This window comes from Spermophilus citellus, assembly GCF_964194105.1.
Source record: "Spermophilus citellus genome assembly, chromosome: 1".
Taxonomy (NCBI): domain Eukaryota; kingdom Metazoa; phylum Chordata; class Mammalia; order Rodentia; family Sciuridae; genus Spermophilus; species Spermophilus citellus.
In genome coordinates, this window is record NC_138182.1 from 29102085 (window position 1) to 29125549 (window position 23465).

The 23465-nt window shown below is 35.5% G+C and overlaps 1 protein-coding gene across 1 annotated transcript in view; it reads left to right on the forward strand.

The window, feature by feature from the left end:
- Positions 1–23465, forward strand: part of PDS5B (PDS5 cohesin associated factor B) — a 210199-nt gene that overhangs the window by 69244 nt on the left and 117490 nt on the right. The window contains exons 2-3 of the mRNA XM_081276045.1: positions 17996–18122; positions 21270–21473. Of these exons, the coding sequence (XP_081132171.1) occupies positions 18015–18122; positions 21270–21473 (312 nt within the window). The 5' untranslated portion in view covers positions 17996–18014. The remainder of the gene's footprint in view (positions 1–17995; positions 18123–21269; positions 21474–23465) is intronic.

Sequence of the window (23465 nt, forward strand, 5' to 3'; positions counted from 1 at the left end):
CTGTATGAGCTCAAAAACCAAAATAGAACTTCATGATATGGGAAAGGGCAATAATAAAATAGATATTGAAAAAAGCATCCTGGTTCTGTCGCAGATGTAAGGATAGCTAAATTGGAGTTTTGGATATCAGCTGTTATGGATTTGAGCCAAATCATCTTCTTTTTGGTCTGTAGAAATCGCTTTAGTTAATCTCTCTGGAATCCAAATCGGCTGCTGTTTTCCCTGTGGAAATACACAAATAGGCCCCCGACTCCAGACAATCACTGGGTCAGGACTTTAGTTAATCTCTCCGGAATCCAAATCGGCTGCTGTTCTTCCTGTGGAAACACACAAACAGACCCCCGACTCCAGACAATTACTGGGTCAGGACCTTTCCATTGTCCTGTTAGAATATCTTTCCAAAGTACCTTGGGCTTATGTACATTTTTTGGACACATATGCCTTTCTGCAGCACTAAGTCCTGATGAATCCAAATTTAAAAAGTTTAGAGTAAAAAGGGTTATTTTAAGTTTATCTTTGGGGAATATATACCCCTTCCCAATTCCGTCTTTTTGCTTTAATAAGTACATTTTAATAGTTTGATGAGCTCTTTCAACTATGCCTTGTCCCTGTGGATTGTATGGGATTCCTGTTATATGAGTAATGCCAAATGATGAGCAAAATTGTTTAAAAGAGCTAGAAGTATAACCAGGGGCATTATCTGTTTTTAACTGTTTTGGAATGCCCACAGTGGCAAAATTTTGTAAGCAATGAGCTATAACATCTTTAGTTTTTTCTCCGGCATGAAGGGAGCCCATCAAAAATCCAGAAGAAGTATCAACTGTAACATGCAAATATTTTAATTTTCCAAATTCTGGCAAATGTGTGACGTCCATCTGCCAAATATGGTTAGGTATCAATCCTCTAGGATTGACTCCAAGATTAACTTGTGGTAAAAAGGTCACACAATTTTGACATTGTTTTATTATTTGTCTAGCTTGTTCCTTAGTTATTTTAAAACGCTTTTGTAAAGTATTAGCATTGACATGGAACCTTTTATGAAAATTTATAGCTTCTTCTAGTGTAGAGAAAATATGTATGTCATGTGTAGTTTTATCTGCTAAATCATTGCCCAAACTAAGGGCTCCAGGCAATCCCGTATGTGCCCTGATATGTCCTATAAAGAATGGATCTTTTCTGTCCCAGATTAAACTTTGTATAGTGGAAAACAAAGAGAAAACATTAGAAGAAGGGGAAATCCTACCAGCATCTTCAAGGGATATTATAGCATTAACTATATACTGACTATCAGAAAATAAATACAGAATCTTTAAACATCACAAAAGCTTGTAATACTGCATTAAGCTCTACCTTTTGAGCTGATTGTTTGGGTACTAAAAATGTAAAAGTTTGATCAGGTGTAACTATTGCTGCTGTACCATTATTTGACCCATCAGTGAATATATTTGGAGCATTCATGATAGGTGTTTTTCTTGTCATTTTTGGAAAAATTACAGGATGCAATGACCAAAAAGACAATAAAGGATTAGATGGTAAGTGGTTATCAAATGAAACATTAGATTTGCACATGATTATTGCCCAAGTATTTAACTCATTAGCTAATTCATCAATTTGATTCATAGTATATGGAGTAATAATTTTATTGGGAGAAATTCCAAATACTCCCTTGGCTGTTTTTATTCCTTTGAGTATTAATTGTCCTACAGCCTCAGGATACCTAGTAAGAATAGTGTTAGGAGAATAAGATAAATGTATCCATAATAATGGACCTTCTTGCCAAAATACTCCTGTAGGAATAGTTTTTGTTGGTAGTACAATAAATAATAAAGGCAAACTTATATCAATTCTATCCAAATGCATATTTTCCATATATGTTTCAATGATTTTTAATGCCTTTCTTGCTTCAGGCGTTAACATTCGGGGTGAATTTGGATCTGATGGACCTTTTAAGATATCAAATAAAGGTCCTAATTCTCCTGTTGGAATACCTAGATAAGGCCTTATCCAATTTATGTCTCCTAATAACTTTTGAAAGTCATTAAGTGATTTGAGTTGATCTACTCGTATTTGAATTTTTGGTGGACGGACCATGGTTGAGGATAATAGAACTCCTAAATAATTAATTGGAAAATTTAATTGTACTTTATCTATTGCTATCTCTAGATTATAATTTTTCAATAAATGTATAAGTGTGGCATAACATTCTAGCAATGTGTTTTTAGCTTTGTGTGCTAATAATACATCATCCATATAGTGAAATATTTGTAGTTCAGGATTTTGATTTCTAAGTGGCTGGATTACTTTGTTAACATAAATTTGACACATAGTTGGGCTGTTAGCCATCCCTTGAGGGAGTACTTTCCATTCATATCTCTGATCAGGACCTTCATGATTTAGTGCAGGGATAGTAAATGCAAAACGTGGACTATCCTCAGGATGAATTGGAATTGAAAAAAAAAACAATCTTTAATATCTATAACTAAAACATACCAAGTTTTTGGCAAAGCAGACAATTGAGGAATCCCCGATTGAGCAGGTCCCATAATGACCATTTCATTATTAATGGCTCTTAAGTCTTGCAATAATCTCCATTTACCAGATTTCTTTTTGATGACAAAAATGGGAGTATTATGGGGAGATACAGAAGGTTGTATATGTCCTTCTGCTAATTGTTGTTTGACCAGATCATGGGCTACTTGTATCTTTTCTTTAGTCAAGGGCCACTGAGGAACCCATACTGGTCTTTCTGATTTCCATGTGATTTTTATTGTCTCAGTGGCCCTTTGTGAAAATCCAACCCATGTCTGTCTGTTCCTTGATCTATTTGTATTGGTGGTGCTATACCTTGTTCTTGTTTTTCTAATCTTTTTCCTTTCCTAAAACCTTGTCTAGCCATAATAGTGGGTGCATTTTGATTGATGTTATTTGTTAATGTCAAACCTAATTGATCTAAGACATCTCGTCCCCATAAATTTACGGGAAGATGATCCAATACATATGGTTGTATAGTTCCTTTACATCCTTCAGGATCCTTCCAATCTAATACCATTGTGCTTCTATCGGGATTAGTCGCCTCTCCTAGGCCTCGAAGCGTTTGAGTGGCTTGTTGTAATGGCCAATGTTTTGGCCATTCTTGACGAGAGATGATGCTAAGGTCTGCACCTGTATCCAGTAGCCCATTAAATTCATGTCCTTGAATATTTAGTTTTAGCATGGGGTGAGAATCTAATTTTAAAGAAAGCATAGCCCAATCTACACCTGTGGAGCCTAATCCCTTGGAACCTCTTTCTACAGCATGACTGGAAAATTTATCATGTAGGCTTGGTATTATTAGTAACTGTGCTATTCTATCTCCTGGTGAAATTACTGATATACCCTTTGGAGAACTGGCTATAATTTTTATTTCACCTTCATAATCGGGATCAATTACCCCAGGACTTATCAAAAGTCCTCTTAGAGTAGAAGAGCTGCGTCCCAATAATAAGCCTACTGTTCCTTTGGGAAGAGGTCCTTTTACCCCTGTGGGAATGATTTGAACTCCCATCTCTGGAGTTAGTACTGATCTGGCGGAGGCGCAGATGTCCAACCCTGCGCTCCCTCTGGTTTGTCTGAAGAGGGATCTGATGGACAGTGTGTTCTGGTCACTACCCTGATGGGGTTGCTGGGTTCCTCCAGTGCTCCGTATATTTGTGGTTTGGGGCCCCGGAGCATTGGGGCCCCCTGTCCATTTTTTGGCTACGGAGCCCGATGCCTTTGTCCACGATATTGTGGATAAACACCTTGTCCTTGTTCGTTTTTTAATGGAGTACCCTCTATGGTGGTTTGAGAATGGTATTCATTAGCCCAATGTAATGGAGTACCCTCTATGGTGGTTTGAGAACGGCATTCATTAGCCCAATGTCTCCCTCTACGGCATCGTGGGCAAATACCCGGTATTCTACTCCTTTGATACCTAGTTTTGTTAAACCCTCCTCCTATGGGGCAATTCCTTTTAAAATGTCCTGTTTGTTGACAATTGTAACATGTTCTTGGCCTGGTATATAAAGCCTGTTTTACTGCAGCTGCCACAATTTTCCCTTGTTCATTAATGTCTCTGGCATCTAAAGCCTGTTTTACTGCAGCTGCCATGACTTGCTCTTGTTCATTAATGTCTCTACATAATTTAATATATGTGTTTAAATCTTCCTGTTTCCATGGTCTAATGATATCTCTGCACCAACGATTCGCTTGGTCATAAGCCAGTTGTTTTATTAATGGCATTGCTTGTTCTGTATTCCCAAAAATTCTGGTAGCTGTTTGAATAAGCCTATCTACAAATTCAGCGTAAGGTTCATTAGCTCTTTGTATTATCTTAGATAATTGACCTTGTAAACCTCCATGTCCTTGTAAAGTCTTCCATGCCTTAACTGCATCTACAGCAATTTGTGAGTATACGCCAGGATCATATGCAATTTGTTGCTGCGGATCCTCATAAGGTCCCTTTCCTAACAACATATCTAGATTTCTCTGAGAATAACCAGCTGCTGCATTTCGCCTATCCGTCTCCTTGCAAAATTCCTCATTGGCAACCCTCCATAACTGGTATTGTCCTCCATTTAGCACAGCTTTACACATATTATCCCAATCTGCTGGCGTCATGTTCAAGTTGTTAATGGATTCGACCAAGCTTACAGTGAAGGGTGCTTGAGGACCATAGGTTGTTACAGCCTCTTTTAGCTCCTTCACTGTTTTGAAATTTAAACCCTGGTAAATTCGCTGCCCTCGTACCTCAAATACAGGGCATACTTGAGATCCTGTCTCAGGATTCCAACTATCAACTGCGGGGGTTGGGAGTCTCCTAGCATATGGAGGTGGTGCTGTTGATTGGACACTTATGTCCTCTGGTGATAGAATGCTGTTAGTAGCAGTCTCCTGTAGAGGTGGTGCTGATGGTTGGACACTTACACTCTCTGATAGAAAGGTGTTATTAACTGTCTCCTGTTGTAACTTTTCCCCTGATGGCTTTTCCTCGTCTAAACTTCCTTCCTCTGTCTCACTAGCTCGAAAGACCTTCTCTTTTACTTGAATCTTTTCCTCTTTCTGACTAACTTGAGAGACCTTCTCTTTTACTTGAATCAATATGTCTTCTCCTTCCTCTACCTTTGTCTGAATTGAAGGCTTTGGACTAAGCAAACCAGATACCAACGCCTACAATGTCAATGTGCCAACTGGCAGAGTCCCTGGGTTGTTCTTTTCTATTCTTTTTAAATCTTCACCATGATGGTTCCATTGTGATATATCTAACAACTCCTCCTTAAAAAGCCATGGGCTACATTGTTGTATTGTATCAACGTATGCCCTGACTGTTCTTGATTTTACTGCGATGCCTCCTTCCTCTAACAATTTACTTAACAGTCTTTCGGTTTGTTTTTTACTAATTGCTGATCCCGTATTTCTACTATAATATAACCCAACAAGATAACACCAAACAAAACTGAGACAGAATGAAATAAAAATGGAACCACACAAAATCATTATGACAGCCTTTCTATCCTCCTGACATGTGCATCCGTCCTTTCTCCCTATCTGTTCCTCAGACGCAAATAGTTTTTCCTCAGATGCAAATAGTTTTTCCTCAGATGTGAGCGGTTTCTCCAGGGACAGGCAAGTTAAAACAAAAATGAAGCAAAGCAAAAGAGGAATCTTAGAATGGCTACCCATCCTCTGGCCCTGCCCTCAGGGGTGAGCAGTTTACTTACCCTCAGTCGCTCCCCGTGCGAGCCACCAAATGCCGCAGTCTGGCTGGGCACAAGTCAGGAGCCACTTGTCAAAAGAAACTAACTTTATTTTTCTTAACAATTTACAATTTGCATTTGATTCCTCCTCAGTCTAATCTGTACTGCCTGTTACAACCACAATTCTTAAAATAGTTCTGATCATTCATTCATTAGTATTTCCTGTGTATCTACTACTAATAGTACTTGTTACATGTAATAGATGCTATACTATCCTTGTCTTGAGGAGATCCTGGTAAGTGGGAGAAACAGACATAGAAATAGGAAGAAAGTACAATAAGTATGATATAATAAGTGCTGTTTGCAGTAGGTTGGAAGTGTGACTATCTGTATGTAGCAGGATTCTAGATCTACCTGCTTGGGGTAAGGTAAAGTGAAAATGTACACTAGAAACTTTCAGGTCCATAGAGTTTGTGTAGTAGGGGCCGATAAGTATATAATCATTTGAGGAAACAACCTGTGTGTGTGTGTCCACAGAAGTATTTCATACCTGCTTACAGTACCACTGCTTGTAAGAATGAAGTGCCAACTGAGTAAGTGGCCCATTTGTTGGCTCTTATCTTTTCCTTTTAAGCTCTCATTACTTTAATTCACCTTTTCCTTCAGTCACACTTTGAGTCCAGTAACATCTGAACTTTTAAAATAGTTTTCTCTGTCCTCCTCTCCCCCCATATTACTACCACTCCACCTCCATTCATTTATAGAAGTGGTCTTTCTTTCAATATTATTTTTTCCAAGATTCTTGTTATTTCTTAACGTTAAGATAATTTCAGAAATACTGTGATATAATTGTTTAGAGGGAATGTCTGTATCTTTTAGTAGATTTTGAGATCCGTTTTACTCATTTTGCCCCATAATTACTCCTAAGGTGTTCTGCAAGAAATAGGCGCTTGATAAATTTTCAATATATGGATTAGTACATTTTGTAAGGTCTTTGTCTATGTTACTTACCTATGGGCTGTGGCCACATTCATGTAGATGTTGATAGATGTGGATGATAAAACAGCCTTTTGTTTTCATTGAGACAAGGCAGAGAGACTGTCTTCCACTCTAGACTGTAGAAAATTGGGAAGTTTTCACATTTATCCACTTTCCCCTAGAGTATTTATCCTAGGCCTTTGTTGAATACGTTCTTTGGTTGAAGGAACACAGTTATAAGCTTGGTTCTTGCTTGTTAGTGCTTTTCCTGAAGCCATGAAGTTATTCTCCTTTATCATATTCCAAAGGCATTTAAATTTTGCTTCAGTATTGAGGTTATTAATTTACCTGGAATTCATTTTGTATATGGTATGAGGTATCATGTTTGTGTCTGTTTCTGGGCACTCTTCTTATGTCTTGCACATCTTTTTCTAAACTAACACCACACTAAGTTGCTTTAGCTTTATATCAGTTTATAATATCTAGTAGAATAAGTCATTTTTTTGTTTTTTTTTCTTGCTATTTTTTTGGCATTTTGTATTTACCTATAAATTTTTAAAGAAATTTACTAAATTTCTTTAAAAACAAAACCAAAGTTTAATTAGGATTGTATTGAATTCGTAATCAGTGCAGGAAGATTTATTTGTAACTTACAGTCTGTGAACATAATATCTCATTTATTTAGATTTTCCTTAATTTCTATCATGCTTTATGATTTTCTCTGTAAAAGTACATCTTTTTTTTTTCATTTATTTTTTAGTTATTGGTGGACACAACATCTTTGTTTGTATGTGGTGCTGAGGATCGAACCCGGGCCGCACGCATGCCAGGCGAGCGCGCTACTGCTTGAGCCACATCCCCAGCCCCAAAAAGTACATCTTTTGTTAAATTAATTTCTAGGCAGTTTATGGTTTTCAACGTAAATTGTATTTTTAAGCATCCTGATGCCGCTTACATGAAAATTCCTAACTTTTTATTTTAAAGAACTTTTATTTTGAAATAATTATGTATAGTAAGTTCCAAAATAGTACAGTTTTGTGAATCTTCATTCATCTTCCCCCGATTATGACATCTTCTTTAACTGAAGTATATCATAGTATACAAATAATCAGCAACTTGACATTGTACAACATTGTTAACTAGATTACATAACTTATTTCATTTTCTTGAGTTTTTACATTACACTTTGTGTTATGTCTGTATGTGTAGTTCTGTATAGCTTGATCCCATGTATAGATTTTTGTAACCACCATTGCATTCAAGAAAGAATTGCTTTGTATTCTCTTAGATTTTCATCTTTGTAGTGGCCAATTCTACAGTTTTATTATCTTGAAAATGTTAAATAAATGGAACCTCAATCTCAACATGTAACGTTTCGAGATTGATTCTTTTCACTAAACATAATGTCTAGAAGATAGAGCATATATAAGTAATTCAATTCTTTTTGTAGCTGAGTAGTATTCCATTGTATGAATGGATTTATCAGTTTGTTTAACTACCCACTAAGGCATTTAGATTGTTTTAATTTTGGGATATTTTGTGTGAACAGCAGCTTTCATTTTTTTGGGATAAATGCCCAAGAATGTGATTGGGCTGTGTGGTGAGTGCATGTTTAGTTTTATTAATAAAACCAACCTGACTTCTACCAGTAATGTCTGCTAGATCCAGTTTGTTTATATCCTTGCCTGAAATTGGTATTACCATAATTTTTATTTCAGTCATTTTAACGGTATATAATGACATCTCATTGTGGTTTAATTGGTTTTTCCTTGACAACTAATGGTGTGCTTATTTGCTTTCTGTGTATTCCTGTTATTCAAATGTCTGTTTATATCTTTTGTCCATTTGTAATTGGATTGTTTTCTATAGTGTCCACATGAGAGTTCTTTATATATTCCAGATACAAGCCATTTAACAGATACGTGTTTACAAATGTTTGTAATTTGTAGCTTTTTAAAAATGATTTTATTTTTTTAAATACATGACAGAGGAATGCATTACAATTCTCATTACACATATAGAGCACAGCTTTTCTTATCTTTGTATATAAAGTGTGTTCACGCCAATTCATGCCTTTATACATGTACTTTTTTTTCATTATAATTCTTATTACACATATATCTACAATTTTTCATACATAAAGTATGTTGACACCCAATTCAAGTCTTCATACATGTACTTTGGATAATGATGTCCATTACATTCCATCATCCTTGCTAATCCCCTGCACCCTCCCACCCCTCTTCTCTATCTAGAATTCATCTAATTCTCCCATGCTCCCCCTTCTTACCTCACTATGAGTCAGCCTCCTTATATCAGAGAAAACATTTGGCATTTTTTTTTTTGGGATTGGCTAACTTCACTTAGCATTATCTTCTCCAGCGCCAGCCATTTACCTTCAAATGGCATGATTTTATTCTCTTTTAATGCTGAGTAAAATTCCATTGTGTATATATGCCACATTTTTTTTTTTTACTCATTCATCCACTGAAGGGCATCTAGGTTGGCTCCACAATTTAGCTATTGTGAATTATGCTGCTATAAACATTGATGTGGCAGTGTCCTTGTAATATGCTGTTTTTAAGTCCTTTGGGTGTAGTCAGAGGAGAGGGATAACTGGGTCAAATGGTGGTTCCATTCCCACATTTCCAAGGAATCTCCATACTGCTTTCCATATTGGAAAGTGTACCTTTTTCCCCACATCCTTGCCAACACTTATTGTTGTTTGTTTCGTAGTAGCTGCCATTCTGACTGGAGTGAGATGATATCTTACAGTAGTTTTGATTTGCATTTCTTTGATTGCTAGAGATGATGAGTATTTTTTCGTATATTTGTTGATTGATTGTATATCTTCTTCTGAGAAGTGTCTGTTTAGGTCTTTGGCCCATTTGTTGATGGGGTTATTGTTTTTCCGGTGCTTAGCTTTTTGAGTTCTTTATATAACCTAGAGATCAGTGCTCTATCTGATGTGTGAGGGGTAAAGATTTGCTCCCAGGATGTAGGCTCTCTGTTCACCTCACAGATTGTTTCTTTTGCTGAGAAGAAAGTTTTTAGTTTGAGTCCATCCCATTTATTGATTCTTGATTTTAATTCTTGCGCCACAGGAGTCTTATTAAGGATGTTGGGGCCTAATGCCACATGATGAAGATTAGGACCTACTTTTTCTTCTTTTAGATGCAGAGTCTCTGGTTTAATTCCTAGGTCCTTGATCCATTTTGAGTTAAGTTTTGTACATGGTGAGAGATAGGGGTTTAATTTCATTTTGTTGCATATGGATTTCCAGTTTTCCCAGCACCATTTGTTGAAGATGCTGTCTTTTCTCCAGTGCATTTTTTTTGGCACCTTTGTCTAATATAAGATAATTGTAGTTTTGTGGGTTAGCCTCTGTGTCCTCTATTCTGTACCATTGGTCTACCAGTCTGTTTTGGTGCCAATACCATGCTGTTTTTGTTACTATTGCTCTGTAGTATAGTTTAAGATCTGGTATAGCCATGCCACGTGCTTTACTCTTCCCTATAAGGATTGCATTAGCTATTCTGGGTCTCTTATTTTTCCAGATGAATTTCATGATTGTTTTTCTATTTCTATGAGGAATGCCATTGGGATTTTGATCGGAATTGCATTAAATCTGTATAGTGCTTTTGGTAGTATGGTCCTTTTGATAATATTAATTCTGCCTATCCAAGAGCAAGGTAGATCTTTTCATCTTCTAAGGTCTTCTTTGATTTCTCACTTTAGGGTTCTGTAGTTTTCATTGTATAGATCTTTCACCCCTTTCGTTAAGTTGATTCCTAAGTATATTATTTATTTATTTATTTTTTTGAGGTTATTGTGAATGGTGTAGTTTTCCTCAGTTCCTTCTCAGAGAATTTGTCACTTATATACAGAAATGCCTTTGATTTATGGGTGTTGATTTTTATATCCTGCTACTTTGCTAGTTCTAGAAGTTTTCTGGTAGAGTTTTTTTTTTTTTTGTCTTCTAGGTATAGAATCATATCGTCAGCAAATAATGCTAATTTAAGTTCTTCTTTTCCTATACATATCCCTTTAATTTCTTTCATCTGTCTAATTGCTCTGGCCAGTGTTTCAAGAACTATGTTGAATAGAAGTGGTGAAAGAGGGCATCCCTCTTTTGTTCCAGTTTTTGGAGTGAATGCCTTCAATTTTTCTCCATTTAGAATGATGTTGCCTGAGGCTTAGCATAGATAGCCTTTATGATGTTGAGATATGTTCCTGTTATCCCTAGTTTTTCTAGTGTTTTGAACATGAAGAGGTTCTGTATTTTGTCAAATCCTTTTTCTCTATTGAGATGATCATATGATTCTTATCTTTAAGTCTATTGATGTGATGAGTTACATTTATTGATTTTCATGTTCAACCAACCTTGCATTCCTGAAATGAATCCCACTTGATCATGTTGCACATTTTTTGATATGTTTTTGTATTCAATTTGCCCGAATTTTACTAAGAATTTTAATATCAATGTTCATTAGAGATATTGGTCTGAAGTTTTCTTTCTTTGATGTGTTTTTGCCTGGTTTTGGGATCAGGGTGATATTGGCCTCATAGAATGAGTTTGGAATTATTGCCTCTTTCTGTATTTCCTGAAATAAGTTGAAGAGTATTGGTATTAGTTCTTCTTTAAAGGTCTTGTAGAACTCGGCTGTGTATTCATCCGGTCCTGGGCTTTTCTTGGTTGGTAAACTTCTGATGGCTTCTTGTATTTCCTCACTTGATATTGGTCTGTTTAAATTTTGTATATATTCCTGACTCAGTGTGGGCAAATCGTATGACTTAAGAAATTTGTTGATGCCTTCAATGTCTTTTATTTTATTGGAGAATAAGATTTCAATTAATTTCTAATTATCCTCTGTATTTCTGTAGTGTCTGTTGTGATATTACCTTTTTCATCACTTATGCTGGTAATTTGAGTTCTTTCTCTCCTTCTCTTTGTTAGCGTGGCTAAGGGTCTGTCTATTTAATTTATTTTTTCAAAGAACCAACTTTTTGTTTTTTTCAATTTTTTTCAGTTGTTTCTTTTGTTTCAATTTCATTGATTTCAGCTCTAATTTTAATTATTTCTTGCCTTCTACTGCTTTTGCTGCTGATTTGTTCTTTTTCTGGGGCTTTTGGATGAAGTATGAGGTCATTTATTTGTTGACTTTTTCTTCTTTTAAGGAATGAACTCCATGCTATGAATTTTCCTCTTAGTATTGCTTTCATAGTGTCCCAGAGATTTTGACATGTGGTGTCTGTGTTCTCATTTACCTGTTAGAATTTTTTAGTCTCCTCCTTGATGTCTTCTGTAACCCATTGTTAATTCAGTAGCATATCCTTTAGTCTCCAGGTGATGGAGAAATTTTTATTTTTTATTTTGTTGTTGATTTCCAATTTCTTTCCATTATGATCTGATAAAAATTATGGTAGTATCTCTACTTTTTTGTACTTGCTAAGTGTTGCTTTGTGGTCTAGTATATGGTCTATTTTAGTAAAGGATCCATGTCCTGCTGAGAAGAAAATGTATCTGCTTGATGCAGGTTGAAACATTCTATATAAGTCAGTTAAATCTAAGTTATTGATTGTGTTATTGAGTTCTATAGTTTGTTTATTCAACTTTTGTTTGGAAGATCTATCCAGTACTGAGAGAGGTGTTAAATTCACCCAAGATTATTATGTTGTGGTCAATTTGACTCTTGAACCTGAGAAGAATTTGTTTGATGAACATAACTACACCATTATTTGGGACATATATAGTTATGATTGTTATGTCTTGTTGGTGTGTGGTACCCTTGAGCAGTATGTAATGTCTATCTTTATCCCTTTTGATTAACTTTGGCTTGAAGTCTACTTTATTTGATATGAATATGGAAAACCCTGCTTGCTTCCGCAATCCATGTGAGTGGTATTATTTTTCCCAACCTTTCACCTTCAGGCTGTGTTATGTCTTTTCCTATCAGATGAGTCTCCTGGAGGCAGCAAATTGTTGGATCTTTTTTAATCCAGTCTGCTAGCCTATGTCTTTTGATTGGTGAGTTTAAGCCGTTATTATTTAGGGTTTCTATTGAGACATGGGTTGTATTCCCGCCATATTTGTTTACATTTAACTTGACTTGGTTTTCCTCTTTGATTAGTTTTTTATTTAGTGTACTACCTCCCTCTGCTGATTTTCATTGTTGTTTTTCATTTCCTCTTCATGAAATATTTTGCCAAGGATGTTTCATAGTTCTGGTTTTGTAGCTATAAATTCTTTTAACTTTTGTTTATCATTAAAGGTTTTTATTTCATCTTTAAATCTAAAGCTTAATTTTGCTGGATACAAGATTCTTGGTTGGCACCCATTATCTTTCAGAGCTTGATATATGTTGTTCCAAGATCTTGTAGCTTTCAGAGACTGTGTTGCCGCTGTCTGGCTAGGCACAATTCAGGAGCCACTTGTCAAAAGAAACTAACTTTATTTTTAGAACTACAAACGCCAAACAAAACAGCTCCTCAGGAAAAAACCCCTCAGAGCCCAACTGCCACCACCGGCTTCCCACAAGCCTCTCACCCCCACACAAACCTCACCACCTCCCACAATCCTCCTGCTCTTGAGGCTGATTGGCTGGGTCGCGTGGGCGGAGCCAAAGAAGTCCCCCAATGAGCAGCTCCGTGGAGGAGCCAATCAGCTAGATGTTGCTGGGGCTGCTGTGAGCCAATCATCAGCTGGCAGTCTGAAGGGCAGGGAAACAGCCCAATGAACATCACCGCAGAGGAGCCAATCAGCTAGATGTTGCTGGGGCCGCTGTGAGCCAATCATCAGCTGGTAGTCTGAAGGGCAGGGAAACAGCCCAGTGAACATCACCGCAGTGGAGCCAGTCAGCTAGATGTTGCTGGGGCTGCTGTGAGCCAATCATCAGCCGGCAGCTGGAAGTTTGCTGGCAGCTGGAAGTTTGCTGGGCCCCTTTGGCTGTGGCTCTCAACACTGTGTTGAAAAATCTACTGTTATCCTAATTGGTTTTCCCAGTATGTAATCTGATTCCTTTCTCTTGTGACTTTTAAAATTCTCTCCTTCAAAAATTATGTATGTTGGGCGTTTTCATCATAATGTGCCTTGCTGTGGAATCTGTTGTGATTTTGTACATTCAGTGTCCTGTAGGCTTCTTGAATTTGGATTTCCAATTCATTCTTCATGTTTGGAAAGTTTTCTGATATTATTTCATTGAATAGATTGTTCATTCTTTTGGTTTGGACCTCTATGCCTTCCTCTATCCCAGTAACTCTTCAATTTGGTCTTTTTATGCTATCCAAATTTCTTGAATTTTGTGCTCGTGGTGTCTTATCATTTTCGCTCTGTGGCCTATGTTCTTTTCAAGGTGATATATTTTATCTTCATTGTCTGATGTCCTATCTTCTAAGTGGTCTACTTTGTTGGTGATGCTTTCATTTCAGTTTTAATTTGGTTTATTATTTCTTTCATTTCAATGATTTCTGTTTGGTTTGTTTTAGAACCTCCATCTCCCTGTTGAGGTGATCTTTTGCTGCATGGATTTGTTTATGTAGCTCATTGTCAAAGTGATCTTTCACTGCCTGCATTTGTTCTATTATGTCTTCTTTGAGTTCCCAGAACATCTTAACCATGTCATTTTTTTCTGTTGTAGCTGCCAATGCTTCTAATGATGTGTTTTCTTGATTTGTTTGTGGTACTTTCTTCCTTTGTCTTTTCCTGATGCTCATGCGACTTCCTATCCAGCTCTGTGGATCTCTTGTGTTATTGTTTTTAGCCTATAGATTTGTAGTGCTCTTGTAGGGTTCCAAGATCCCTCCTTTGTGGGGAAAGACAATGTTAACAGATCCCAATATCAACAATATATCACCTGTTCAAATGGAGAGTCTATCTCATAGCCACTCCCACCAAAATTGGTGAGAAAGGTTTTCCAAGATGGAGTTGGTTTGCCTTCATTGCTGGGGCATCTTGTGAGGTGGGGGGAGCTGGGCAATGGCCCTGTGGTGTGGATAGTCAGCAGCCCAGTGACCTCAGTGGGAATAGAGCAGGCAGTCTGGAGTTCTGCAGAGGTGCTTGTAGGTGATTCCTCTAAGCCGCCTGAGAGCCGTGCATGAGTTAGAACTGCGGCCCCGGATCTGGAGTCTGGAGTCCCACTTGAACGCAAAGGCTATGATTTCTGCTCCGGTGGTAGCAGCGCTGGTGATTTCTGCAAAAATCCGCTGTATAGGGGTCCTCTCACACTCTGAGGTGTCGTATTCTGTCTAGGTGTGAGACCTTTAGAGAAGCTGCCTGTCTGCTTTCTTGGTTTCATGCCACAAAGCAGCCAGAAACAGGACCTCCTGTAATTTGTAGCTTTAACTTTGAAATCCAATTTATCAAGTTTTTCCTCTTATGGATCTTGATTTGGTGTTATTTCTAATAATTTTCACCTAGGCCTAGTGGTGAAGTTGTTTTTTTTTTTTTTTAATATTTGTTTTTTGGGTGTAGATGGACACAACACAATGCCTTTATTTTTATTTGGTGATGAGGATCGAACCCGGGTCCCACCTGTGCTAGGCGAGCGCTCTACCACTGAGCCACAATCCCAGCCCAGATTTTTTTTTCAAGAATTTTTATCAGAATTTTGTAGTTTTATAGATAATTCCATGACCATTTAAATGTTAACTTTTGTATAAGGTATGAGGTATTTAAACTTCATTTTTCTTTTTGCTTGTGGATATACACTTCCTCTAGCACTGTATGTGTAAAAGATTTATTGCTTCCTTGAAGTACATTTGCACCTTTGTGAAAATCATTTTTGTGCATTTGTGTGGGTTTATTTCTGAGTCATTTATGTTCCTTTTGATCTCTGTATGTCTATCAGCTAACATCACATTGTTTTATTTAATGTAGTTACTGTGTATAGAATGTTTTAAAATTGTGCAGTGATTTCTTCTCATATTATAGTTTTCCACTGTTGTTTAGTTCCTTTGTCTTTCTGCATAAGTTTTAAAATAAGCTTTATCTCTGTGAAAAGTCTTACTGAATTGTTGATGGAATCTTTAAGTCTGTAGACCAATCTGGGGAGAGTTTGTATCTCTACTATATTGATGTTTTTAGTTCATGAACATGGTATTTTAAAATTTTTTTACATCTTCTGTGATTTCTTTCATCAGTTTTTATATTTTTCAGTATACCAGTCCTGTATATGTTTTGTTAGCTTTATACTAAAGTATTCCATTAATTTCAGGGGAGGGAGGAACTATAAATGGTATTGTTTTTAACTTATGTTTCTATCTTTTTCTTGCTAACAAATAAAGACAGTACTTTTTGGATGTTGGTCTTAAATCGTGTAGCTTTGAGAAACTACTAGTTTTTTTTTTTTTGTTTGGATTCCTTTGCAGTCTTCTGAGTAGACAATCATGTTGCCTGGATACAGGGACAATTTTATTTCCTTCTTTCCCATTGATTTGCCTATTATTTTTGGTTTCTTCCCTTCCTTTGCTTCTTGGGAAAGTATTGTGCTACCCGTAGTTGATAATGTCTCTATATAGATTTTTCTGTTCTACATCTTTGCTAAACTCAGTCTTATTAATTCATTTTTGAGTTTATGTATACACAATCATAACACTACAAATAATAACTTAGTTTCTTTCCTTTTTAGCCCTTACATCTTTTCCCCTTTCCTTTCTTTGATTAGCATCTTCGTTACAATGTCCAGTAAAAATTATGCTAGTAGGGATGCTTGTATAGTTCCTTATCACAAGTAAAAGCTTTCAAAATAATAGCTTTCAGTGGAATGTTAATAAGGATGATTTATGCTGTGGGGTATTTGTAACATCCTACTCTTCTCAGATAAAGTATTTTCTGAATAGATATTTGGACTGTATCTCCTTTTCCTTCTCCAGATATTAGTGTGAAACACGTTGCAATTAGACCTTCCTTCTTTATGTTCTAGTTTCTTGCAGTTCACTGATTCTAATGGTTTTTACTCTCTTCTAATGAACTTACCCACTGAGTATTTAATTTCAATGTTTGTCATTTTTCTGTTTTTATTCAAAATTTCTTGCTTATTCTTTATATTTTCCCTGCACATATTTTTATAATTGTTTGTTATTTTAAAAAAATTATTAGTAGTATTATCATCTGTGGATTTATATCAAGAATTCTGGATCTGTTCTTGGTGTCTATTATTTCTGCTGGTTCTTGCTCAAGTTTTATTTTGTTAGTTGCTTGATTATTTTCGACTTGATACTGTTCTTTTTTTTTTTTTTGAGAGAGAGAGAGAATGAATTTTAATATTTATTTTTTAGTTTTCGGCGGACACAACATCTTTTGTTTGTATGTGGTGCTGAGGATCGAACCCGGGCCGCACGCATGCCAGGCGAGCGCGCTACTGCTTGAGCCATATCCCCAGCCCTTGATACCGTTCTTTATCTTCAAAATGTCACATTGGGATTTCTTTGCTTAGGATGAAGGTGCCAAGTTTAAGCAGGACTTGGATTTACTTACGTTAGGTACTTAGGAGTACTGCCAGTTGGGGATCACTAAGTTTATGTTTTGAGGTCCTCAGGGACACAAAGGTCATGTCAAGCTCAGCAAATGTGTAGGCCCATGGCTAAAACTCACTTATTATTCTTGCCCTGAATATGTTATTACCTTGTTGTGCTTAGCACCAAAGCAGCCCTTTTCTGATGTTCTTTCAGGTGAGATTGGGAGAAAAGGACACAGAGTGATTTCTGGTGTACTCTCTCTTTTGCAGATGTATCTTTTTCAGGATGGGGTAGTATACACATTATGTCAGGGGAGTTTCATATTTGACTCCTCTGCCTTGACAGGTACAGATTTACTCTGACTCTTGCCCCATGATATCACCCAAGCTGAATCCTATTTTTATAAGGATTGACAAATACTCTTAGAGCATAAGTGGATATAATGCTTCAATGCTCCATTTATTTCTCTGGGTTTTTTTCTTAGATTTTTGGTTTGAGTAATTTTGGTACCTTAAAAAACTGCTTATTTTGTAATTTTTTACACACACATGTGTATACACACACACACACACACATACATACATAACACACACATACATTGTGATTAGGGGGTTAGTGTAAGTAACAAGTTTGCCACTAATTGAAATGAAAAAAAAAATTGTCTTGTTTTCTAAAAAATAATTTTGGGAAATGTTCAGGAGGGTAATTATTTTAGATGAATGAATTACTATAAATTGGGAGGGAATTAAATTGTTTTGAGGACATGTTACCTTTTTTGTTTGTTATAAATGTTGTTTATATCTGTTTTTTTTTAAATTTGTTTGAATCTAATTATTTTCTTATTTTAGGGGTAAAAATATTTCCATTATGGCTCATTCAAAGACAAGGACCAATGATGGAAAAATTACTTATCCTCCTGGTGTCAAGGAAATCTCAGATAAAATATCTAAAGAGGAGATGGTAAGACGGTTAAAGGTGAGTAAAATTAAGTACTTATTTTGGATATCTATTTATTGTGGGTTTTTTAGTGGGAATCATGTAGGGCATATTCAGGACAACTTTAAACTAATTTAAGCAGCAAATGGCAGAGAAAGGATCTAAGGGAGTAGAGTAGATAAGGAACAGTAGGAATTCTTTGGCTACCACTGATGGGAGAGCAGTTAGTAAGATGAAACTAGGGCTTCTCATGCTTAGATTTAAAGAATAAGTTCATTATAATTTTTTTTTTGGTACAAAGTCATCTCGTTTTCCTATTATGTTATTTATTTTATAAAGCAACCAGTTAAATCTGGGGAAGTTTTAAGCCTACTGAGTACTCGGGCTGTAATTTTCTACAGTTATTTTGAGAGTAGGTTGGAGATTGACAGCTTTTCCGTTTGCTTCTGACAAATGGTAACAAATCAAGATGGATGGAGAACTTTCATAGATGAAGTAGTCATTGAATGACAAGGGTCTCTTTCTGTGTATATGAATTGTGTTTCACTTGTTGTCTTCAGGGCATTGATGGTCCCTGTGATGATTAAAATAGCATAGTGGGCAGGGAGATCATTAAATTGATTTATCAGTTAGTTTAGATAGTCTTTATTTTTAAGCATTTTTTTCCTTCTAGGTTTTATCTACCTAGGCATATTGCTTGAAACATTATTGTTTTCATTTAAAAAAAACTGATATGTAAAATTTGTACATATTAGTGGGGTACCATGTAATGTTTTGATACATGTTATACCTTGTATAATGTTTCATGTTGTCTTGTTATTTACCTGAATGCCAGTGCTGAAAAATTTCTTAACAGTTTGTATTACTACGTAGCGTATTTTTATAAGAAGAAAAGGATATTAATACTATAATGTTTTAGTTGGGCATGGTGATGAACGCCTATAATCCCAACCATTGGGGAGGCTGAGGTAGGAGGATCATAAATTTGAGGTCTGTTTCAGCAACTTGACAAGGTCCTAAGCAACCTAGTGAGACTACATCTCAAAATAAATTGAAAAGGGGGGCATTAGCTCAGTGATAAAGTGTCCCTGAGTTCAATATCTAGCAAAAAAAATGCCCCCCATTTTATATGAGGACTGGTATTATACATGTATACATAAATTATTAGAATACCACCTATCATATTTTTGAAAGAAAAGCTATTTTTACAGAGAGTAAATTTGCTGAAATGTGGGTATTTTTTCTGGTTCTGAACTTGTATGTAGTTTTATATGTTTCATTTTTCTGTGTATTTACATTCTCTTGACCTATTGAATTTTTTGGGAAACCATTATATTTGTTTCCTCAGATGTATTTATTCCAGTAATGCTAGGTAAATATCCCTATCGTTTGCTGAGAAACTAATGTTGAATGTAGACAGTGCCTGCATGTACAAGCTGATTAGCATTTAGTGTCTTTTGGAGATGTTATTTTCTCAGACACCTTTTTTAATTTGGAGGACTAAGAAGAGTTATTAATGAGCAGTATAATACCAGTTAAGTTGTAGAAAGTAGTGAAAAATTCTCATTATCTGGCCTTTGAGCAAGTTTTGTTGAACTTAGTGTAATGATTCCTATATTACTCATATTTAGTGTTTGGTAGTATGGTTTCAATATTTTACAGGCGGTTATGCTAAGCAGTAATCTGGTTTATACTTTTTCATCATTCATTTTCCTAATTTACACTTTCCACTATTTTTTCGCATCCTCCTTCTTAGAGAAATATAAAAAAGGACTTTATGTGGGATGATAATATTTTTTATATGTACCTGAGTAAGTCTTATCAATTATGTTTGTTAATGTATAGGGTGATATTATTTATATACTTCTAGTTTTTCCTGTAACATTTTATTCATGTTATAGTTAAATATAGTTAAGCTTCCACTCCTGTGAAAAGATTCTAAAGATAAAAATAGGTTTCCCTTTGTGTGTTCTCATAAAAGCATGAACATTAAAAGTAATGAAACAAACAAACAAAAAATTAAAGTAGCCCTGGACATAATATACTTAAACTATACTGTGGGATTGGAAGGATTGGTCTATCGTTGGTTCTGGCATAATAGAACTGAGGGGTTGCTCTGTGAAGAACCTGTTTTTCCATGGCTGCTCTGAAAATTCAGTACAAAATCGAACCACTCAGATATCTAACTCTAGAGCAAGTAATATCCTTGCAGTGCACAGGACCAAAATGTAGACGTTGATACTTGCTGTTGGATCCCTGTGTGTAGCTTAGTATTTGCAGCACCACCTAGTGGATACCAAATGCTCACCTTGTCATTTGTGTTATATTTAAATGTGAGTTCTTGACAAATAGGCAATTTTGTTAAGTCTCATTTGAACACATATAATATAGACTGAGACCATTATTGTGAAAGAGCACTTCACAATCACAATGTTCAAACTATGTAGTTCCTCACCGTTCTTATTTCTGTCTCACTTCTATGTGAATTTTTTTAAAAAGCATCCATTTCTTGTAGCTTCCTTCTGCTCAACACATATATGCTTTTGGGTCAATGAAATATCCAAATCATATTCTCTTTTACTATGACACAATAAATATTTTTTTTTATGCTATAGTAGTCACTTCATGGTAACTTTTCAGAGTTTAAGGATGCACCTTTGACATCCTTTCCTGAGACTGTTTATATATTCTTTGTTGGCTGAATATATAAAACCACCGAGTAGTTTAGTGGCTGAGGTAGAAAACGAAATTGGTCATAGTAGGTTTTTAATCTAGAAATATACTTTTTCTTCTAATGAAAGGATCAGAAATATTTAAAAAAGGATACTGTTTTTAAAAAGGACATATTCCTTTTAGTCCAGTTGTATATATGGAATGAGATATTTCAATGAATAGTTTTTCAATAATGAATTGCAATTTTTAAAATAATGACCAGTGTATAAATTTAATTTTAAACTTTTAAAATCTGATTCACAGATAATAGTGAGTAAATGAAAAATATTTAGTATTTAAAGAAAATTTGTTTACCCTATAGTTCTAGAAGGATCTTATTCTCTCAGATACTTTCTATGGAAGAATGTAAGGATATTTATTTGGAGTTAACCTTTGCAATTAATATGACCTTTATTTCAGAGATTATTTTTTCATGGAACATTTCACTATTTCATTATTTTTGTTTTCACATAGATGGTTGTGAAAACTTTCATGGACATGGACCAGGACTCTGAAGAAGAAAAGGAGCTTTATCTAAATCTAGCTTTACATCTTGCTTCAGACTTTTTCCTTAAGCATCCTGATAAAGATGTTCGTTTACTGGTGGCCTGCTGCCTTGCAGATATTTTCAGGATTTATGCTCCTGAAGCTCCTTACACATCCCCTGATAAACTAAAGGCAAGTACCAATTAAAAGAACGGATAAAAATTTGATTCATCTTTCTAACTAAAATGGGAATTAAAATATTTTCTTGAAATTTGAGGGAATGATCTGTAGCATTCTTCTGTTAAGTTTCTGTTTTCTTTAAAATTTGGTTTTGAAAAACAATTTCTGATCTTCAGTATAAGTGGATTAATAAAGTGAATACTGTATTTTTAATATTATGTCATCAACTCTGTTTTGAGATCATCTCTGGGGCCGTTCCTTTCCCTTTTTGAAAATCTATATTGAAGACCTATGGTCATTATTTAAATGATAGTAGCTAATATAAACCTGAATCTGAGCTGTATAAAAGATACCAAATGATTGTAAGACAGGTGAGAAAGAATTTTAAAAAAGCAATAACCATTAAAAGTAATTGTGGAAACTATGGCTTAGATAATTACTGTCCGTAGGAAGGTTATTAATCTACACTGTGAAATGGTCAACAATTTGTTATTTCATTTAGTAAATGTTGATGTTAGGTAATGTGTCAGGAACTGTGTTTACAGTGGTGGGGGAAAAGAAGAACAGATATGGCTCTTGGATTCATGAACTTGCTTCTAGGTGATTGGAATGAGGAACCCATTCACTCGATCAAGTCTGCTGAAATCCCATTATGGAAGGCCCAACTGGTTCTGGCATGCTTGTTTTATATTTTGATTGGTGAAAGAACCTCAAGATCTGAGGAAGGGAGAAGGATATATTTTGTCATTTAAAAATTGAAATTGTAAGATTTGAGAATAGTCAGAAACTTAACGTGGATAACATGAGTGGGTCATGTAGTTGTGTTCCCAGTTGTATAGCTTGATTTCTCATTGTGGATCTCTAATTTGGGTATATTTCAGTGGTTAAGGAGTGATGTATTTGTTTGATGTAGGCTGTGGCTCTTCCTCACCAGGTGTCTTTTGGGCATTGTCACAAAAAGGAAATATAACTTTAGACTGCTGCTATATATCTTCCTTACCTCTGTCGTGGATTTCTCAGTTTGTGTAATCATTGACCTATCTCAAAGGCTTTTTGGTAATGAAATGCCCTCCTAAAAGGATAGCTACAGGTCTTTTCTCTTTTTATAACAGGGCAATTTATGGAGAACAATATTGAAGAACTGAGATTAAATTTGGGACTTCATGGATTACTTGCTAACTGAAAAATTTTAAGTACCTTGATTTTCTGATCAATCTTTAGGTCTTATTCTAAATGACTTTTTCTCTTTGAGGGTAGTATTTTAAAATTATTGATTTTTAAGGGAACTTTATAAATATTTATGGGGTTGTTTTCACTTTCTGTTAGCATCAAGTTAATATTTTTCTTTGTCGACAGTAATGTTATATATATTTGAAAATTAGGCCATCTTTATCTTTCTACTGTCTTTGTTTTTGTCATCAGCAAACTCTTTTTATATACTTGACCTCATGTTTAGTTCAGTAATTATTGCAGAAGTTTTAAACAAGTTGACTGTTATCTTTCCATCTCTAGATCAAGTCAGTATGGCATGTAGTCTCTTTCAGACAACTTAGGAAGGGTTCATTCATGGAGAACATATTTTATATAGTATTACTTTTAAAGCAACTGTTTTTGAAGGTTGTACTTTTGATAGTACTTTTCTTGAAAAGCTACTCAATTGTTTACATATTACATTTCTTCATTTTATAAAAAGCTTGCTCATTATTTTACTTCAGGGAATATTTTTTCTCTTACCCATAACATGCTTTCTTTGCATAATTAGCTTTCATAATTTTAAACCTTTTTTCAAACTTCCAAAACATCATCTACATTTCTCATGAAACTCATTTTTGTGAAAACTTGACTCAAAGTGTCATTACATCTGTCTTTACCCAGGTATAAGGGAAATGTAGTACAAAATTAAAAGCAAGATATGAGAATAGACAGAGAAATGGTGGGGGGGAAGCAAATAATTACAGTGTAGATGGGAAGCCTGACAAATTGACTTCTAAGAGTCTTTACAGT